At 37.7% G+C, this 19,086-nt stretch overlaps 1 protein-coding gene and 1 non-coding gene across 4 annotated transcripts in view; one reads left to right on the forward strand and one right to left on the reverse strand.

Annotated features, from left to right (window-relative positions):
• The first annotated feature begins 389 nt into the window (after window positions 1-389).
• ZMAT1 (zinc finger matrin-type 1) overlaps window positions 390-19,086 on the forward strand; it is a 48,231-nt gene continuing 29,534 nt past the window's right edge. For 2 of the 3 annotated variants that reach the window (XM_031660687.1, XM_031660688.1), the window contains exon 1: window positions 390-802. In XM_031660687.1, the coding sequence (XP_031516547.1) occupies window positions 517-802 (286 nt within the window). In that variant the 5' untranslated portion in view covers window positions 390-516. Of the gene's footprint in view, window positions 803-884; window positions 1,055-19,086 lie in introns of those variants that run through there. The other variant, XM_031660689.1, reaches the window with a different exon arrangement.
• On the reverse strand, window positions 16,953-17,055 carry LOC116272178. Its single transcript, XR_004180907.1, has one exon. It is a non-coding gene; the product is annotated as a U6 spliceosomal RNA (small nuclear RNA).

The following is a 19,086-nucleotide window of genomic DNA, read 5'->3' on the forward strand; positions in this document are numbered from 1 at the left end:
AAATTAAGCTGGGCATGGTGGCACATGCCCATAATCCTAAGGAGACTGAGGCCAAATTGCTTGAACGGGACCGGGGAGGCCGAGGAGGTAGCAGTGAGTGAGAATTAAAACACACCTAGCCCTGGGCTACAAACAAGACTAAAAGAAAAAACCAGATGAAGATATAATTACAGAGATATTTGAACGGCAATAGAGATCATCGGTTTCAGACAATTTTCACCAAATTAGTTTATTAAACTCCGAAACCTCACTATGCAAACCCACGATGCTTTATCCAGCCTTTGCCTTAGCCGTCATTGCTTCCTCAAAGGGAGGTGGGGTGAAGCCGCAAAGACAGTGAAGGGCAAAACAACCGGCGGCTCTAAAGCTCTCCGATTGGTGGACTGAGGAGCGAGAACGAGGCTCCAGCTGAACCGTTGAAAAGAGGGACAAAGGGGGTGGGGCTAACGGAAGGCGGGGCTAAAGGAGCTTAACGGAATCGAGACGCAAGTGCAATTGTCCGCGCGCCTCGCTGCGATGGCCGCGGTGCCGAGCACAGTCACCCCGCTGGCGGCGGAGTCTTCCCCTCAGGAAGCTACCGTCTCTGCCGCCTCCTCCTCCTCCTACACCGCCTGCGAGGCGGCGGCGGCGGCGGCGGCGGCAGTAATTGTTCCTGCCTCCTCCGCCACCTCCGCCCCTGCCTGCCCGCCTGCCGGTGGCTGTGGCGACGGCGGCGGCGGCGGCTTTGGCTGCTCCACTATGGCGGCGGCGGGGAGGGGGGGCAGTAGTTTTAAAGTAGACACCCGCCCTTGCCTCAGAGAAGGTGAGTTCCCGTCCCGGGGTGCGGGGGCGGCCCCATCTCCTTCGCTGCCTCTCTTCAGCCCGTGCGAGATCGGGCTGGGCGCGGTTCGCCACTGCCCCACCCCCCACCTGCCGTGGCGCAGTAAAGGCCAAGCTCGCCCCGCCCCGCCCTGCCGTATTAGCCCCGAGTGTGCAAGATGGACTGAAGCAGAGAGGGCCTTCCCTACCTCTCCCACCTGTAAAGGATGGGGGACCCCAGGCAAAAGAATTGCAGGTACTCACGAAGCAGGAGTTTGAAGGGAAAAAAAATACCACATAATTTATCTCCCAGCCAGGACACCTTAGTGTGCTGTAGGAAGCTGAGGTGTGATTTGGAAGAGAAGGCAAGGTAGAAGTGCTGTGGGCCAAGAGGGTCAAGGATAAGGGAAGGGGGACCGATGGAGAAACGGGCGGAGATAAAAGAGGAAATGCCAAAGAAATAAGGGGGAGTAAACCCCCTTTTGGTGTTCAACGTCCTGTAGTGTAGAAACTTGAGGCAGAATATTTACAGAGAGATGGCGTTAGAAATTTGGGCAGGTTAGAAGTGTATAGGTTTAAAAGATCTGTCGGATTTTAGGAAGGTAAGGTCTGGTGGAGGGGACTCTACTAGGGAAAGAGGAAGAGTGTGACAGAAGTACAGATTTCAGGAATCACTTTGGAGAGTTTTCTTTGGCTATTTGAGAATGTGACCTGGTAAAGCAAGGTTTACAGGTCCATCTTTAAGGTGGTTTGACTTTTAGTAAGTTCTGTTGTACCTACCAACACATATTACTCCTAACATAAAAAGATATTTCTTGACTGTATCAGTATAAGCGGTATTCACACAAAATTCTGTATACTTGTAAACAGCCTACTAATAGCAAACTGTAAAATTTGCCATTGAAATGTGTTTTAAAGCAGTTTGGGAAATGTTCTTAGCTGATGGAGACCATTCCACTGCAGAGCACCCCAGTAAAGCATTTTGCCATCGTAAATTTCGTAATTTCCAGAATTTGCTGTGTTACCTTATGTTGCTGACTTGCCTCCAAAGTGAAAGATTGTGGACACCAAAATAGAGGAAAATAAATTCCTTTTTCTTAGGAAGATACCCCATTAAAATTATCCCATAAAAATCTCTTCTTCACATTCTTCAATGATATGTCCCTGTGTGCTATTCCATAACCTTTTACACCTTTCGCTTTGGAGGAATGGCAAAGTAGGAAAAAAAAATCCCTTACAATATTTGTATAGGCACATTACATAAATGCCACTTATTAAATATGGAAGTTAGAAGTACACTGTAATGTTTTATTTATCAACTCTCTTACTAAAGTCAGCCTTTGAAAGACTCCATTTAGTGTCTTCATTCATCCTCAGTGGATGGAAACACGAAATCTGGATTTTAAATTTTTATATCAACCTTTATGTCCATAACCAGCTAGTAGGCAAGAGCAGTTTTATAGGCCTCAAGATCACAATTCAATTTGGCTCTCATCGTCTGCTCACAGTAAGGTTTAAGACCAGTATCTCATGGGAAAAAAAAATGGCTTTTTGCCTGGTGGTGTAACTGGTTTGTTTGCAGTATCTTTGAATATATGCAAATAGTAAAGGCTTCCAGAGAGCTAATTTCATAAAGTATGAGCAATACCTTACCTATATTATTGCGAGGCAGTAAAATGAGGAGCACCCTGGCATAGGAGTGTGATGCAGTTGATGTAGGTTCAGCTGCTAATTAATTCACTGGACTTTGTGACCCTGAATAGGCCCCATGCCCCCTCGATTTGGGTTTTGACATTTTTGAAATAAGGGAATAAAACTACCCACACTCCGAGGGTTGGTTTCAGATCTGAAAGTATCAACCATGATTTTGCATTTCTGAATTGATATTCTTTCAATGACATTTCCATGGCTGTGCACTAGAACAATAACTCATAAATCGTAAGAAACCTGTTCTGATAGTTACCACCTGACATTCAGTGAATAATGAGATCTATGTTGAGTTAGTGTTGAGAAAATTTACTGGCATATGAAAAACCAAATATAATTGTTAACCTAAAAATTATCTCTTACCATTTCATTTTAGCTAAATGTCCTTCATTCACTATTCAGTCCAAACTACAATTCTCTCACCTTTTCACTTAACAAATGGCAAACATTTCATATATTGCACTGTTCCAAACACTATTAGGCCTCAAAATATTTTTGTTTATATGTATATAAAGGCCATAAATGGTTGTCAATTATGATGGTGGATAAAGGAGAAGAAAGGAGAATGTTACTTGATGGTGTACCAGTATCTTTTGCTTAAATCCTAGTTAAGAGATTGCTCTAAAAGATGTCAAAGAATTGTCAAGATTCAATTATTGCAAGTCCACTCCTTATAGGATGATTAAAAGTGGTTTGGAAAAGCATTTGCTGATCCATTTTGAACTGTAGCTGTTATTCTTGAGGATTTCATCTGTCTTGGGGTGAATAATGAACAAATGTCAGTGGACATTAGAAACTAGCAAACGGAATATTAGAAGCTTTCAAAGATTACAAATGGGACATTGAGCAGTAAAACTAGAAATAGAACAAAGAAAGAAAAGAAATGCCATATGAAAAGACACATATACACTCAGAATTCACAGTAAAGGGAATTATGAGATTTTGTGGGACACTTCATCTTTCATTTTTCAAAAATGTTTAATGGCTCAAAAATGAATTTTCACACAACAATAACATTCTGGTATATTCATAGTAAAAAAAAAATTCTTGCTTATTTACCTCTTCCTTTTAAGAAAAAATATATCAAATGCATCCTGTTTTAGATTGGAAGACCTTCTGGCCTTTTATGTAGCTATTAATCCGTTTGTGTAGCAGTTACCTAACAAGACTTATCATTTGTCTCCATACTATTCAGTAAAGTTTCAAGTCGAATGATAGTTAAGTCCACCATAAGAAAATCCAGTGGGTAGGCTGGGCGCGGAGGCTCACACCTGTAATCCCAGCACTTTGGGAGGCCGAGGCGGGCAGATCACGAGATCAGGAGATGGAGGCCATCCTGGCTAACACGGTGGAACCCCGTCTCTACTAAAAATACAAAAAATTAGCCGGGCATGGTGGCACATGCGTATAGTCACAGCTACTCGGGAGACTGAGGCAGAAGAATCACTTGAAGCCGGGAGGCGGAGGTTGCAGTGAGCCGCGATCGCGCCGCTGAACTCCAGCCTGGGCAACAGAGCGAGGCTCCATCTCAAAAAAAAAAAAAAGAAAGAAAGAAAAAGAAAATCTAGTGGGTAACCTTTCATGTATTCAGGAATCATTTATTGAACACGTCTATGTGTGTGTGCCAGTCACTATGCTTAGTGTTAAGGATATACGGACAAACACAGCTATACTAAACAACTCAGTAATAGTGCTTGATAGTAAAATTATAAGATATTTAAATAAGCAAAGGAATGCAGTATTAAATGTTACTAGTCAGAATCCTGAGCCACAAGACCATTCCATTGTTTATTATAAATCTGTACTCTGTAGCTCATAATATGTACTACAGGCACAGTAAAGCAAATTATACTGTAAATCTAATGTTGATGTGAGGGAAGAATAGTAAACTGTTACAGAATTAGTTTTTAATTCTCTGCATTTGGCAGGTTGAGATGTCTGGGGAGAGGTAAATTATTATTTGTTTGTTTCTGGCCCTCTTGTTAGATTTCAGTGTGTGAAAATACTAACTAAGCTTGTTTTAAAGACTAACCTAAGCATACCCCCTACTATATTTATTACATATCGGTTAGGATAAAAACTTTGATTCTTTCCCATCTGAAAGCAACCTTGCAGATTCATTCACATTTACTAACCTGTTGGAATGAATGCCATGTATTTGGTGGCTTTCTGATGCAAAGTAGCTGTCATGTGATCAAGTGTATTAATGGATTTACACAGTACCTTAATTCAGTTTCTGACTTCACAAGCATGAACCCTGAGCTGGCTAGCCACAAAGTGCTTATGATTATGAAGGCAGAGGACTTGGTTTAAATAAAGACAATGTAAATGTTAAACATATAACTAGTACTCCCAATTATTTTGTTACTTCTGTTGTAATTTGTAATTGTTAAGATGCCATGGGAAACCCTTCATTATTTGTTTGATTGTGATAACTGTGTAAAGTAGCTAAAACTTGGCAAACTCATAAGTCAGGTGTTAATCTTACAAACTGAAAAACTAAGGACACTAGATAGCATTATAGCTGTGAGTGGCCATCATGCTGATAGGTACAGATCTGCATTTCTACCACAGCTATTATTCTTGAAAACTCCTTAAACAGTGTGACCTTTAGGGGAAAAAGAGTTAAAACATTTTGTGTAGGTTAACTCAGTTCCCCCAGTCTCCTATAACTTAGTGCTGTGCTCTGCTCATTCTTTTCTAAGATTCTGATGGTATTAAAAGATTGCAAAGGGCAAGTCAGTTTTTTAAAAAAATTATATTTAATCAAGAATGCTTGAGGGAGTTTATCTCTAAAAGTGTAATCATGGAGAATATAGCACATGTGCTCTTTGCACAATTAAAATGATTATTTATCAGATTTTTTAATGCCTGACTTTAAATCTGTGACTGAGAATGAGATTTGTTTATGATATTGCAGCCAGTCCAGAAGTTTGCTCCATTTTTGTTACTTTATTAAAATAGGATATACAACGAATCCTTTACAATGCTAGATGTTTTTGTATCAAGATCAATTGGTCTGTGAACTTCCCACTTCAGCAAAGCATTAAAACATCTAATAGCAAGTTTTTCCCATAAACATCTGACAGGTTATCCTGAAGAGGAAATTTGGGATTTTATGCAACTCAACCTAATTGTCATTTAACAAATGCAAGTGAGATTCATTTTATTAAATATAGCCAGTTATATCTAAAATAGAGTCACCTAATTTGAATAGCTTAAACTTGGGGGTTAACAAAGAACATTTAATTGGAATGAACAGAGAGTTCTGTTACCCGGAACTGAAGAAATATGGTAATTTTCTGGTTCCTTTCCTCAGAGATTCTACATGGTTTATAATTCCGTAAGCACGGGTGGACCAAATTCATTATTCTGACTCAAGCCATAAATGTTTTATTTTTGTCATAAAAATGCATTTCATCTTAAATTGCCTGTTGTTATGTAGTAGCATTAATTAGGAGAAAGTTTCACATATGATCATTTGGATTTCACACTCAGCTGCACTTTTGAATGCAGAAGTTAATGTTACTTTACTTTCACATAATAGTGCTGTTATTTGGAGTAGGCCCAACCCAACAAAAGTAGCCAAAAAGTAAGTTTCTGTCAAGTCAACCTCTTTGCTTTTTATATCATTGAAGGCAGATAGGCTGGTACAAAGTGAATTGAGTATTTTATATCAACATAAGGGATTTTAGTAATGCCCAAGTCCGTAGAACGTGAGCTGTTAGTACTCCTAATTGCATTTTACTGACTTAAGAACATCCCTCTGCTATTGCTATTGTCTCTTCCCAGACTACTAGAATTTTTTTTAATAGACCAAATCCACCTGAGTCTCGAATCATATGTTTTACATTTTACCTCCCTCAGTTCTTTAATTCCTGTTACCTCTCTGGGCCTTAGCTTCCTTGTTTATGAAATGAGGACATTAGACTAGATTGGTTCTAAACTGGAGGCAGTTTTGCCTCACAGGGGATATTTGACATTGTCTGGAGATATTTTTGGTTGTCACAACTATGGAATGCTACTGGCATCTGATTGGCAGAGGCCAAAGATGCTGCCAAATATCCTACGATGTATAGGACAGGCTCCTCACAACAATGAATTATCCGGCCCAAAGTGACAATAGTGCCGAGTTTGAAAAACCATAAACTAGATGACCTCTAAAATAACTCGGGTCTAAATAAAATGATTATGTATAATATTAAGTAAAATGTTCAAAGCTTCTGGATTAGTGAACAAGCATACTTTATCAAGTGCCTACATGTGTTGAACATTTTAAAAATTTCATTTAACATTCACCAAATCCTAGAATTAAAAATTACACATTGTATTTCTGTACTTTTTGGGTGAAATAAAAAACGGTGCATAGTGGTTACATAATTTGCTCAAGGCTATATAGTTGTGGGTAAAGATGGGATTTGAATCTATTTGACCAGCTCAGAATCTTACTTATTTTTTCCTACATCCCAGTGCTGTAGGTCATAGTTTGTCTCCCCATTATAAATTATTATGAAATATTTATTTTCTTAGGTCATGAAAACATTTCTTGTAAGAGGGAAATGAAGAGGAAAAACACTCTTATTTATAGAAAATTGGAGTTTACTCATTCTCCCACCAATTGCTGAAGGCACACTTAAATGTAATCAAATACATTACATGGAATATATGAGCTCTCTGATCAGATCCCATTTATAATTTGTCACAAAACTACCATTTCATTTCAAATAACCATCATAAATGTTATTCAGAAGTGGATTGCTTATGTCATGGTAGCAAAACAACCGTCACTTGCTCATGCAGTTTCCTCTGAGCAGCAGGTTGACTCTACAGGGTAGCTGTCCTTCATGCAGCGATTCAGATGCTTTTATCTTTTATTTTTTTCAATATTTTATTTCATGTTTTATTGTGGTAAAATATGCACACCATAAACTTTGCCATTTTAAGTGTGAAATTCAGTGGCATTAAGTACATTTACATTGTCAAGCAAGCTTCACCACTGTCCATCTCCAGAACTTTTTCATCATCCCAAATTGAAACTCTGTACATATAGGTCATAGTTTTGTTATATGACCGTATTTCTCCACTCTGAAGAACTTCCTGATGTATTTAGTTTCTGGAAAGTAATATATATTTAAAAGTTATGCTTAATTTGTTAACGGTTGGCAACTTGAATAGTTTCTTATTACCACAAAGCACAGCATTGCAAAGCAATTTTACCCTCTTATACCCTGAGTATAAATGGGACCATCTAGTAAACATTGGTTTTATCTTATCTTTTCCACATCCTATTATTTTTAAACCCTTACTTCATTATCAGATATAGGTTATCTTCCCATTTTGAACCTAGTTTCTGATAGTATTTCCTTATTCCCCATTGCTTTTGTTTCATGTTAAAATAGAAATAAATCATATCAGCATCAGAAATTCTTGTATATTTTAAAGATGGTATATTCCAGTCCATATTTGAGAGCATGCCTTTGTGTCATTAAGATCTCAATGCCAAGTTTCAATAAGTAGGCTTTGATTCTGATTATAAAATCTTGCTCCTCTGCTGGGCACAGTGGCTCACGCCTGTAATCCCAGCACTTTGGGAGGTCGAGGTGAGCGGATCACCTGAGGTCAGGAGTTTGAGACCAGCGTGGCCAACATGGTGAAACCCCATCTCTACTAAGATTACAAAAATTAGCCGGGCACAGTGGCGCGTGCCTTGATCCCGGCTACTCAGGAGGCTGAGGCAGGAGAATCACTTGAACTTGGGAGGCAGAGGTTGCAGTGAGCCAAGATTGCACCACTGCACTCCAGCCTAGGTGGCAAAGTGAGACTTTGTCTCAAAACACAAACAAAAAAAAACTTGCTCCTCTATCCATATCTCTTTTCCAAGTTTATAGTAGCATAAAAAAATTCAAATGTACCAGGAAATGAAGAACAGTTGAAAAGTTCTAGGCTAGAAATATTGAAAAAATACGCCTAAAATTAACCAGAAAGTATTTACTGTACCATGTTCAACGAAGTGTATTTTTTCCAGATGTGACTTGAAGTCATACTTCACAACATTCAGTATATTGTCATTTGATATTCTAATGTGTAATCTGTTTATATTTTTAACCCTAGCTCTCCTAATTTCTTACTTAATTAGACTGAAAGATAAAAGACCATCTGCCATGAAGTTTGTACATTTATCATTGGGGAAAACTCACTATTATACCTAAATCATAACCAAAATACTAATTTTGCAAAAAAATTTCTTTTAAACTCTAGTTGCAATTATTAAAATATTACACTTGGTAGTAGAAATGCCTCATGGATTTTTACAAAGAGATATTTTGGAGAGAACCAGCTTTAGGGTTAGGACATAGACAAGAAAATAAAGATAATGGAGGAATAGGAGAAGAAATATTGGGACCCTTTGATTTTTTAGGCCCTTAAAGGTTTGTATTAACTGTATACCTGCTTAAAACTTTAAATCATCTTCTGTGCTTCGTATTTGGAAGCAGCTAAGGTATTTGGGTCCTCTGTAAGTACCCCGCCAAAATTTTCCTTCCGTATATATTCCTATCTAAAATACATTTTTTAATTGATCACCATCAACCCATATAAAGGCAGGTAGAAACAGAAATCTGAAAGGCCGTGATATGTTCTTAGTCACACAGCTAGTTAATAGCAGGGTGAAAACTAATGCAGTCTCTCTCATCCTAATGCTTTTTACAACTCTTGCTACTTTTGGAATTAATCAGTATAAACCCACACAACAACCAACCAATAAAAATAGATTTATTTCATATTCTAATCAGTTAAGGAAGAGAAAAGACATGGTGAGAGTATAAAAAAGAAACAAAAAGAGAGGAAGATGCCCCCAAGTTTTTTCAGCTATCCCTTGGTTCCCATGTCTACTATAGTCAGCTCCTAAGTCCCAGTTCTTCGCCAGAACACCTTTATTCCTGACAGGTAGTGAGTTCTCAGTAAACATTAGTTCCTGTCCCAGTCATCTTCCTCACAGTCAACATTATCTGCTCACCTGTCCTCTAATTTAACATCTGTTCCCTGAGGCTGACCTTTCCTCTAAGCTGTCACCCTGAAACAGGCTGAAAAACATCTGTATTGTCACCAGTTTCCTCTTGACTTCCAGAATTGGCTATTGGTCATTTTTTTTCTGGGAGTCCAACAATCATGTCTCAAATAGTGGGGGTTGGGGGTCAGGTGGATCAAAAGAAATATTTAGCATCTCTTGTGAATCAGACATAAGTTTCTTACATATGTCAAGCCTGGAGATGAAGTCTCTTTTTAAGATTAGCCTTGCCTGTAATCCCAGCACGTCGGGAGGCCAAGGCAAGCGGATCACCTGAGGTCAGGAGTTTAAGACCAGCCTGGCCAACATAATGAAACCGTGTCTCTACTAAAAATACAAAAATTAGTCGGGCATGGTGGTGCATGCCTGTAGTCCCAGCTACTAGGGAGGCTGAGGCAGCAGAATCACTTGAACCCGGGAGGCAGAGGTTGCAGTGAGCCAAGATCACACCACTGCACTCCAGCCTGGACAACAGAGACTAGCCTTTTTAAGAGCGAGTTCTCAGGGAAATCTTGGGCAGACTTAGATTTGAATCCTGGCTTTGACACTTATCAACTGTGTGACTTTGGGCAAACTGCTTAACCTCTCCAAGCCTTAGGCATGACTTTCAGAAAGTAGACATCATCAAGTTCATGTCAAATTTAGGGGAAATGCAACCTGAGGAGAATTTGGCAGTATACAGTAGCCTCTGATAAACAACAACCATTTTATGAATTTGTTCTCAGTGGAAACCTCCCTTCCATGAGCCTCCTGGTGGCAGATTCTAGAAGATCCAAAAATATCTTGAAAGGCTGGAAATGATTGGTTGACTCTAACACGGTAAAACTTAAATTCAAAAATATAAGTATATATTGGATCTGTTTTGGGATCCGGAAGAATTTCTATCTATATAACTATGTCCTAGAGGGACATAGTTTAACCAGTTCCAGATCAAAAAGAACCATGTATTTAAAGTTAGCTGAGCGTGAGTCAGCAGTATATGACCACCAAAAAATGGTGACACTATTGTAGACTACATTAATAGAAGATAAATATTCAAAATAAGGAGTTAAATATACTTAATACTACTGAACTCTACACTTAAAATGGTTGAGATAGTAAATTTTACATGGATTTTACCACAATTTAAAAAAAAAGTACCCCACCAAAATTTTGCTTACGTAGGCATTCCCATCTAAAATATATTTTGTCATTGATCGCTATCAACCCGTATAAAGTCAGGTAGAAACAGAAATCTGAAAGGCTGTGATATGTTCTTAGTCACACAGCTAGTTAACAGCAGGGTGAAAAAGGTGGTCCCATTGTACTTATTTGTTGTTATTACAGTATTAAAGTGATTGTGTTTAGGTTATACCTTGTGAGTGGCAGGGATTTAAGCAAACTAATAAAAGGATTAGAAATTATGACATACTAGGATTAATTCAAAAATAAGGTGGAGCGAGAAGGAAGAATAAATATGTCCTAAATAAATAAAGGTGTCTTAAAATATTCAAGGATTGTCATTTTAGAAGAAGGTTTACACTTACCCTTGTTGTATCACCTGGGAAGCTTTAAGAAACAAAACAAATAGTAAAATATGACTGGGAACCACTCTCAGAGATTCTGATTCATTAGTCTGGAGTGGATCCTGGGCACTGTTATGTTTTAATTGGTGATTCTGGTGTGTAACTAGGCTTGAAAACAACCATGGTAGAAGGTTGAACAAAATGACTAGTTTGGCTAAGAGATTACGTCTGAATATAGGCTAAAAGCAGAGATTATTTAGCCTCAACTTCGGAGAATTAAGTAGATTTGAAGTAGTGCAAAAAAGATGCACGTTTATGTATCTTTTTTTTTCCAAAAATCTCTTCAAGTTAGACTAAAGCGTAATTTAGCTTGATAAGTACCATTCTAGATGACAAGACTTTTATATCAATCAACTTATCACCAAATAGATATTGGACAGCTATTATGTGTAAGATTCTAAGCCTGTCCTGTAGGGCAACTGATCATAAGAATCATTTATGGATGAATTGAACCACCCACAGATACTTTTATTTTAATTCAGTATGTATGATTTTGAAAAGCTATGTGTGTGAATGTGATAGAAAACCCTGATTAATAATTATTTTTACATTAGGATTTGTTCCTGAATATTTAAGTAGATATAAACTGTTTGACTGAATGAGGAAAGCATGCGACTTAGAAAAAAATTGGATAAATCCTTTTAAGTACATTTTAATTTTTCTTTTGTTTTTCCTTTATTTTCTCCTTGTGGAACTCACAGTCTACCTTTAAAGTACATTGTAAATGCCAATCATCACTCCAGTATCTTTTATAATTTCATATTTTCATGTATTTTAATTTTCAATTACTGAAATCAGAGCATCAACACATTTTATTACACCCACAAAGGGAATTTGTTACTGACAATTGTGGATGAATTTATTGGATGTAAAGTCAAAGCTCCATCTCTTGCATCAGGAACAACATTACTAAGCTTAAATGTAATAGATCTAGGCCGGGCACAGGGGCTCACACCTGTAGTCCCAGTACATTGGGAGGCAGAGGCAGAGGCGAGCAGATCACTTCAGCCCAGGAATTTGAGACCAGCCTAGGCAACATATTGAAACCCCGTCTCTACAAAAAAGACAAAAATTAGCTGAGCATGGTGGTGTGTGCCTGTAGTCCAGCTACTTGGGAGGCTGAGGTGGGAGAAACGCTTAACCCAGGAGGTGGAGGCTGCAATGAGCCATGATTGCGCCACTACACTCCAGCCCAAGTAAAGAGTAAGACCTTGTCTCAAAAAAAAAAAAAAAAAAAAAAAAAAAAAGTAATAGGTCTAAAGGATTATTGTATTCATAGCAAGTTCTAAACTCAAGCTTCAGTACTCTCTAGTTTTGATATACCTTTTCTATTTTTTCCTTCCATTCTGTGCCCACTGCCCTTCTGGTTCAAGCCTGAAGCCTGAAACTGACCCCTGATATACCTATTTTAAGTCACTCCTTTGCTCCTGTTGAATGCAGAATTAAGTCCATATGCCCTTGTGATGCCCATCATGACTTGGCCTTATTCTAAGCTTTCCATTATTGTCCTTCATACCCTTGCCTCCCCTGAAATAACTTTTATTCCACTCTTTTTATTTGAATTTTACACATCTTTTAAAGTTTAGCTCAAAATCTGTTCCACTCCAGAAACCTTCCCCCCCCAAATTCCTCAGCAGTAGCACACTCTACCTTCCTGTGTCTTATAACACTTAGACCATGTTGGTCTTGGGATCATAGTTGTTTCAATACACATCTCATCTTCCTTACTAAATTGTCAATTTCATGAAATTAGGAATTACATCACGTAGTTTGTCATTTCCAACATGTGGAACAGTTATGTATGCATAATGAAAAGAGTCAAGATAATGCAAAGTTAAGTTCCAGCTAAACCAAATGACATGTGATAGGTTATTTTGATTTCACTGAATCCTAATTTTCTATTCTTCAAAATTTTTGAACATTCAGGCAAATGTGCCACGTACCTTGCGTGTTTGTCTTAAGGTCTAAAGGGATAATCTATCATTTTTGACATACAGAGGCTCTCATTAAATATTCGTTCGTTCTTATCTCTCAAAAATATCTACCGTAATACTTTGAAACTAAGCTCAATACATAACAATAAAGCTATATGATATCTAAGACACTGAGGGCCTGAACTAGGTAGTGTTATGAATTAAAAGGAAAAGGTAGATGTTGAAAAATGTTATAAGCTAGAATTGATATGAGTCAATAATTTTCTGGGGAGAAAAATGACTGAGATTTTAATCCTGGGAATATTATGCCATTCGATTAAAAAAAGAGGGGCGTCAAGTGGCTCCACCCATCCCAGCACTTTGGGGAGGCTGAGAGGAGTGGATCAGGAGGTCAGGAGGTGGAATACATCCTGGCTAACAATTGAAAAACCCGTCTCTAAAAATAGAAAGAGAAATTAGCTGGGCATGGTGGGGTGAGCCTGTAGTCCCAGCCACTTGGAGGCTGAGGGCAGGGGAATGGCGTGAGGCCCAGGAGGTGGAGCTTGCAGTGAATAGGTCCGGCCACTGCCTCAGCCTGAAGCGACAGAAACAGACTCTGTCTCAAAAAAGAGAGAGAGAGAGAGACCAAGGAACATTTTGAGAAATGATCAAAGGGAGAGTAAGTGTAGGCAATGCCATTCTAAAGGAAAAGTTATAGGGCACTAGTATTTTCATAGGCTTCATGGAAATCTAGGAGAGACTGATCCGCGCCTGAAAGAGTGTGTTTAAACAAAAACTGCACATTGATATTTATAGACGAGATGTCAGTTTCAAACTTTGACTGTTATTAATAGTGGAGAGGGAATCTGGAATTAAGAGTTGATCTAGGAGGTAAGTGTTAGGAATTCTTGAACCTTTAATAGTTTCCTTTGTTTTAAAAAATGGTTCTTCTGTAATAAGTTATATATTGCTTAATCAAGAATATGTTCTTACTCTTTTTTAATTTTACTTTTCTTTTTGCTTTTTGAGCCAGTGTACTCTGTCACCAGGCTGCATGGTGCAATCTAAGCTCACGCAGCCTCTCCCTGGGTCAAGTCTCTCCTAAGCCTCTATCTCAGACTTCTGAAGCCTCGCCCAACTAATTTTAACACCTTTTTTATATTTGTAGTAGAGATGGGGTTTCACCATGTTGGCCAAGATGACTCTCGATCTCTTGAGCTTGTGATCCACCACTAACTTCCCAAAGATGCTGAATAAACAAACCCAGCCTTTACTTTTCATGGATACATATAGGTGTATGTTTGTAGAATACATGAGATGTTTTGATATAGGCATGCAGTGTGAAATAAGCACATGAAGAATGGGGTATCCATCCCCTCATTTATCTATTGAGTTTCAAACAACCCAATTACTGTTTACGTTATTTAAAACTATATGGTTATTACTGACAGTAGACACTTTGTTGTGCTATCAAATACTAGGCTTATTCATTCTGTTTATTTTGTGCCCATTAACCATCTCTACCTCCCCGCCGCCAACCCCCCCACTACCCTTCCCAGCCTCCGGTAACCATCCTTCTAATCCCTATGTCCATGAATTCAGTTGTTTTGATTTTTAGATCCCACAAATAAGTGAGAATATGCAATGTTTGTCTTTCTGTGCCTGGTTTATTTCACTTAACATAACCTCCAGTTCCATTCATGATGTTGCAAATGACTGAATCTCATTCATTTTATGGCTGAATAGTACTCCATTGTGTATATATACCACATTTTCTTTATCCATTCATCTTTTGGTGGACACTTCGGTTGCTTGCACATCTTTGTTATTGTAAACAGTGCTGCAACAAATATAGCAGTGCAGATATCTCTTTGATATACTGATTTCCTTTCTTTGGGGTAAATATCCAGCGGTGGGATTGCTGAATCATATGGTAGCTCAATTTTTAGTTTTTTGAGGAACCTCCAAACTGGTCTCCTTAGTGGTTGTACTAATTTACATTCCCACCAACAATGTATGAGGATTCCCTTCTCTCTGCATCCTCGCCAGCACTTGCTATTGCCTGTCTTAGATATAAGCCATTTTAACAGGGGTGAGATGTTATTTCATTGTAGCTTTGATTTACATTTTGCTGATGATCAGTTATGTTGAACACCTTTTCATATGCATGTTTGCCATTTGTATGTCTTGTTTTGAGTACTGTCCATGCACATCATTTGCCCATGTTTTGATTGGATTATTAGATACTTTTTCCATTGGAGTTCTTTGAGTTCTTTATATATTCTGGCTATTAACCTTTTGTCAGATGGGTGGTTTGAAAATATTTTCTCCCATTCTGTGAATTGTCTCTTCACTTTGTTGATTATATCCTTTGCTGTGCAGAAACTTTTTAACTTGATATGATCCCATTTGTCCGTTTTTATGTTGTTGCCTGTGCTTGTGGGGTATTGCTCAAGAAATTTTTGCCAAGACCAGCATCCTGGAGATTTTCCTCAATGTTTTCTTGCAGTAATTTTATGGTTTGAGGTCTTACATTTAAGTCTTTAATGCATTTTGATTTGAGTTTTATATATAGAGGAGACAGGGGTCTAGCTGCATTTTTCTGCATATGGATATCCAGTTTTCCCAGCACCATTTACTGATGAAACTGTCTTTTCCCCAGATTATGTTCTTGGCACCTTTCTCAAAAATGAGGTCACTATAGGTCTGTGGATTTGTTTCTGGGTTCTGTATTCTGTTCCATTGGTCTATGTGTCTGCTTTTATGTCAGTACCATGCTGTTTTGGTTACTTTAGCTCTGTAGTATAATTTGAAGTCAGGTAACAGAAGAACAATTTCTCCAGTTTTGTTCTTTTTACTTAGGATAACTTTGGCTATTCTGGGTCTTTTGTGGTTCCCTATAAATTTTGAGAATTTTTTTCTATTTCTGTGAAGAATGTCATTGGTGTTTTGATAGGGATTGCTTTGAATCTGTAGATTGCTTTGGGTCCTATGGAGATTTTAACAATATTGATTCTTCCAATCCATGAACATGGAATATTTTTCTATTTTTTGGTGCCCTCTTCAATATCGTTCACCAGTGTTTTACTGTTTTCATTATAGAGGTCTTGCATTTCTTTGCTTAAGTTAATGACTAGGTATTTAATTTTATGTGTGACTATTGTAAATTGGATTACTTTTTTAAATTTTTTGAATTTTACTTTAAATTCCAGAATATAAGTGCAGAACATGTTGGTTTGTTACATAGGTATATATGTGCCATGGTTTGCTGGACCTATCAACCCATCATCTAGGTTTTAAGCCCTGCATGTATTAGCTATTTGCCCTAATGCTCTCCCTCCTTTTGCCCCCACCCTCCAACTGGTCCCGGTATGTGTTTTTCCCCTCCCTATGTCCATGTGTTCTCATTATTCAACTCCCACTTATGAGTGAGAACATGCGGTGTTTGGTTTTCTGATCATGTGTTAGTTTGCTGAGGATGATGGCTTCCAGCTTCATCCATGTCCCTGCAAAGAACATGATCTCATTCCTTTTTATGGCTGCATAGTATTCCATGGTGTATATGTACCACATTTTCTTTTTCCAGTCTATCATTGATGGGCATTTGGGTTGGTTCCATGTCTTTGATATTGTAAATAGTGCTGTGATAAACATTCATGTGCATGTGTCTTTATAGTAAAATGATTTATAATCCTTTGGGTATATACCCAGTAATGGGATTTCTGGGTCAAATGGTATTTCTCATTCTAGATCCTTGAGGAATCACTACACTGTCTTCCACAATGGTTGGAATAACTTGCATTCCCACCAACAATTTAATAGTGTTCCTATTTCTCCACAGTCTCGCCGCCATCTATTGTTTCTTGACTTTTTAATAATCACCATTATGACTGGCATGAGATGAAAACTACGGAATGCTTCATGAATTTGCATGTCATCCATGTGCAGGGGCCATGCTAATCTTCTCTGTATCATTCCAGTTTTAGTATATGTGCTGCCAAAGCAAGCATTTGAATTATTTTTTAATTTCTTTTTCGGATTGTTCACTGTTGGCATATAGAAATGCTAGTCCTTTTTGTGTGTTGATTTTGTTTCCTGAAACTTTACTGATTTTGGCCAGGCGCGGTGGCTCACGCCTGTAATCCCAGCTCTCAGGGAGGCAGAGGCGGGAGGATAGCTTGAGCCCAGGAGTTCGAGACCTGCCTGGGTAATATAGCGAGACCCCGTTCTCCACAAAAAGGAAAAAAAAAAAAAAAAAAAAGAGAAAAAAAAAAATAATAATAAGCGAAACTTTACTGATTTTGTTAATCAGTTCTAATAGTTTTCTTGTGGAGTCTATAGGTTTTCCAAATATAAGATCATATCATCATTGGCAAACAAGGATAATTTGACTTCTTCCTTACCCATTTGGATGCCCTTTATATATATATTTTTTGTCTGATTGCTCTAGCTAGGACTTCTAGTACTGTGTTGAATAACAGTTTTGACACTGGGTATCCTTGTCAAGTTCCAGATCTTAGAGGAAAAGCTTTCAGTTTTTCCCCATTCATTGTGATACTAACTGTGGGTCTGTTGTATATGACTTTTATTATGTTGAAGTGTGTTCCTCCTATCCCCAGTTTTGTGAGGGTTTTTATCACGAAAGAATGTTGAATTATATCAAATGCTTTGTCAGCATCAATTGAAATGATCATATAGTTTTTAATCCTTTATTCTATTAATATGATCTATTAATATCTCATTGATTGATTTGTATATGTTGAATCATCCTTGCATCCCAGGAAAAACATCCTACTAGCTCATGATGAATGATCATTCTAATATAGTGTTGAATTCTGTTTGCTAGTATTTTGTTGAGGATTTTTGCATCAATATTCATCAGAGATCTTGGCCTGTAGTTTTCTTTTTTGGATGTGTCTTTGTCTGATTTTCATATCAGGGTAATACTGGCATCATAGAATGAGTTTGGAAGTATTGCTTCCTCCTGTATTTTTCAGAATAGTTTTAGTATGATTGGTCTTAGTTCTTTAAATGTTTGCTGGAATTCAGCAATTAGGTCCCGGGCTTTTCTTTACTGAGATTTATTATTATTATTATTATTATTATTATGGCTTCCATCTCATTACTTGTTATTTGCCTAAACGGTTTTGGATTTCTTCCTGGTTCAATGTCAGTAAACTGTTTCTATCTAGGAATTTGACCATTTCTTCTAGATTTTCCAAATTACTGGCATATAGTTGCTCATAGTAGTCACTAATGATCCTTTGAATTTCTGCAGTATCGGTTGTAATGTCTCCTTTTTCATTTCTGATTTGATATATTTGGATCTTCTTGCTTTTTTTCTTAGTAGTCTGGCTAATGGTTTGTCAATTTTGTTTAACTTTTCAAAAAAAACTTTTTGTTTCATTGATCTTTCGTATTGTACTTTTTATTTCAATTTCATTTATTTCTGCTTGATATTTATTATGTCTTTTGTTCTACTAATTTGGGGTTTGGTTTGCTGTTTTTTCTCTAGTTCTTTAAGATGCATCATTTGATTATTTGAAGTTTTTCTAAACTCTCTTTTAATGTAAAGACTTACAGCTATAAACTTCCCTCTGAGTACTGCTTTTGCTGTATTCCATAGGTTTTGGCATGTTGTGTTTCTATTGTTACTTGTTTCAAGAAATTTTTCAATATCCTTCTTAATTTCTTCATTGAACCACTGGTTATTCAGGAGCATATTGTTTAATTTCCATGTGTTTGCATAGTTTTCAAAATTCCTATTATTATTGATTTCTAGTTTTATTCCATTGTGGTTCAAGAAGATGCTTGATATTATTTCAGTTTTTTTGAATGTTTCAAGAGTTGTTTTGTGACCTAACATATGGTCTATTCTTGAGAAATACCTATGTCCTGAGGAAAAGAATGTGTATTCTGCAGTTGTTGCATGACATGTTCTGTAAATATCTGTTAGATCCATTCATCTGTGGTGCAGATTACATCTGCTCTTTCTTTGTTGACTTTCTGTCTGATAGATCTTTCTAATGCTGAAAGT

This window comes from Papio anubis, chromosome X (assembly GCF_008728515.1).
Source record: "Papio anubis isolate 15944 chromosome X, Panubis1.0, whole genome shotgun sequence".
NCBI lineage: Eukaryota > Metazoa > Chordata > Mammalia > Primates > Cercopithecidae > Papio > Papio anubis.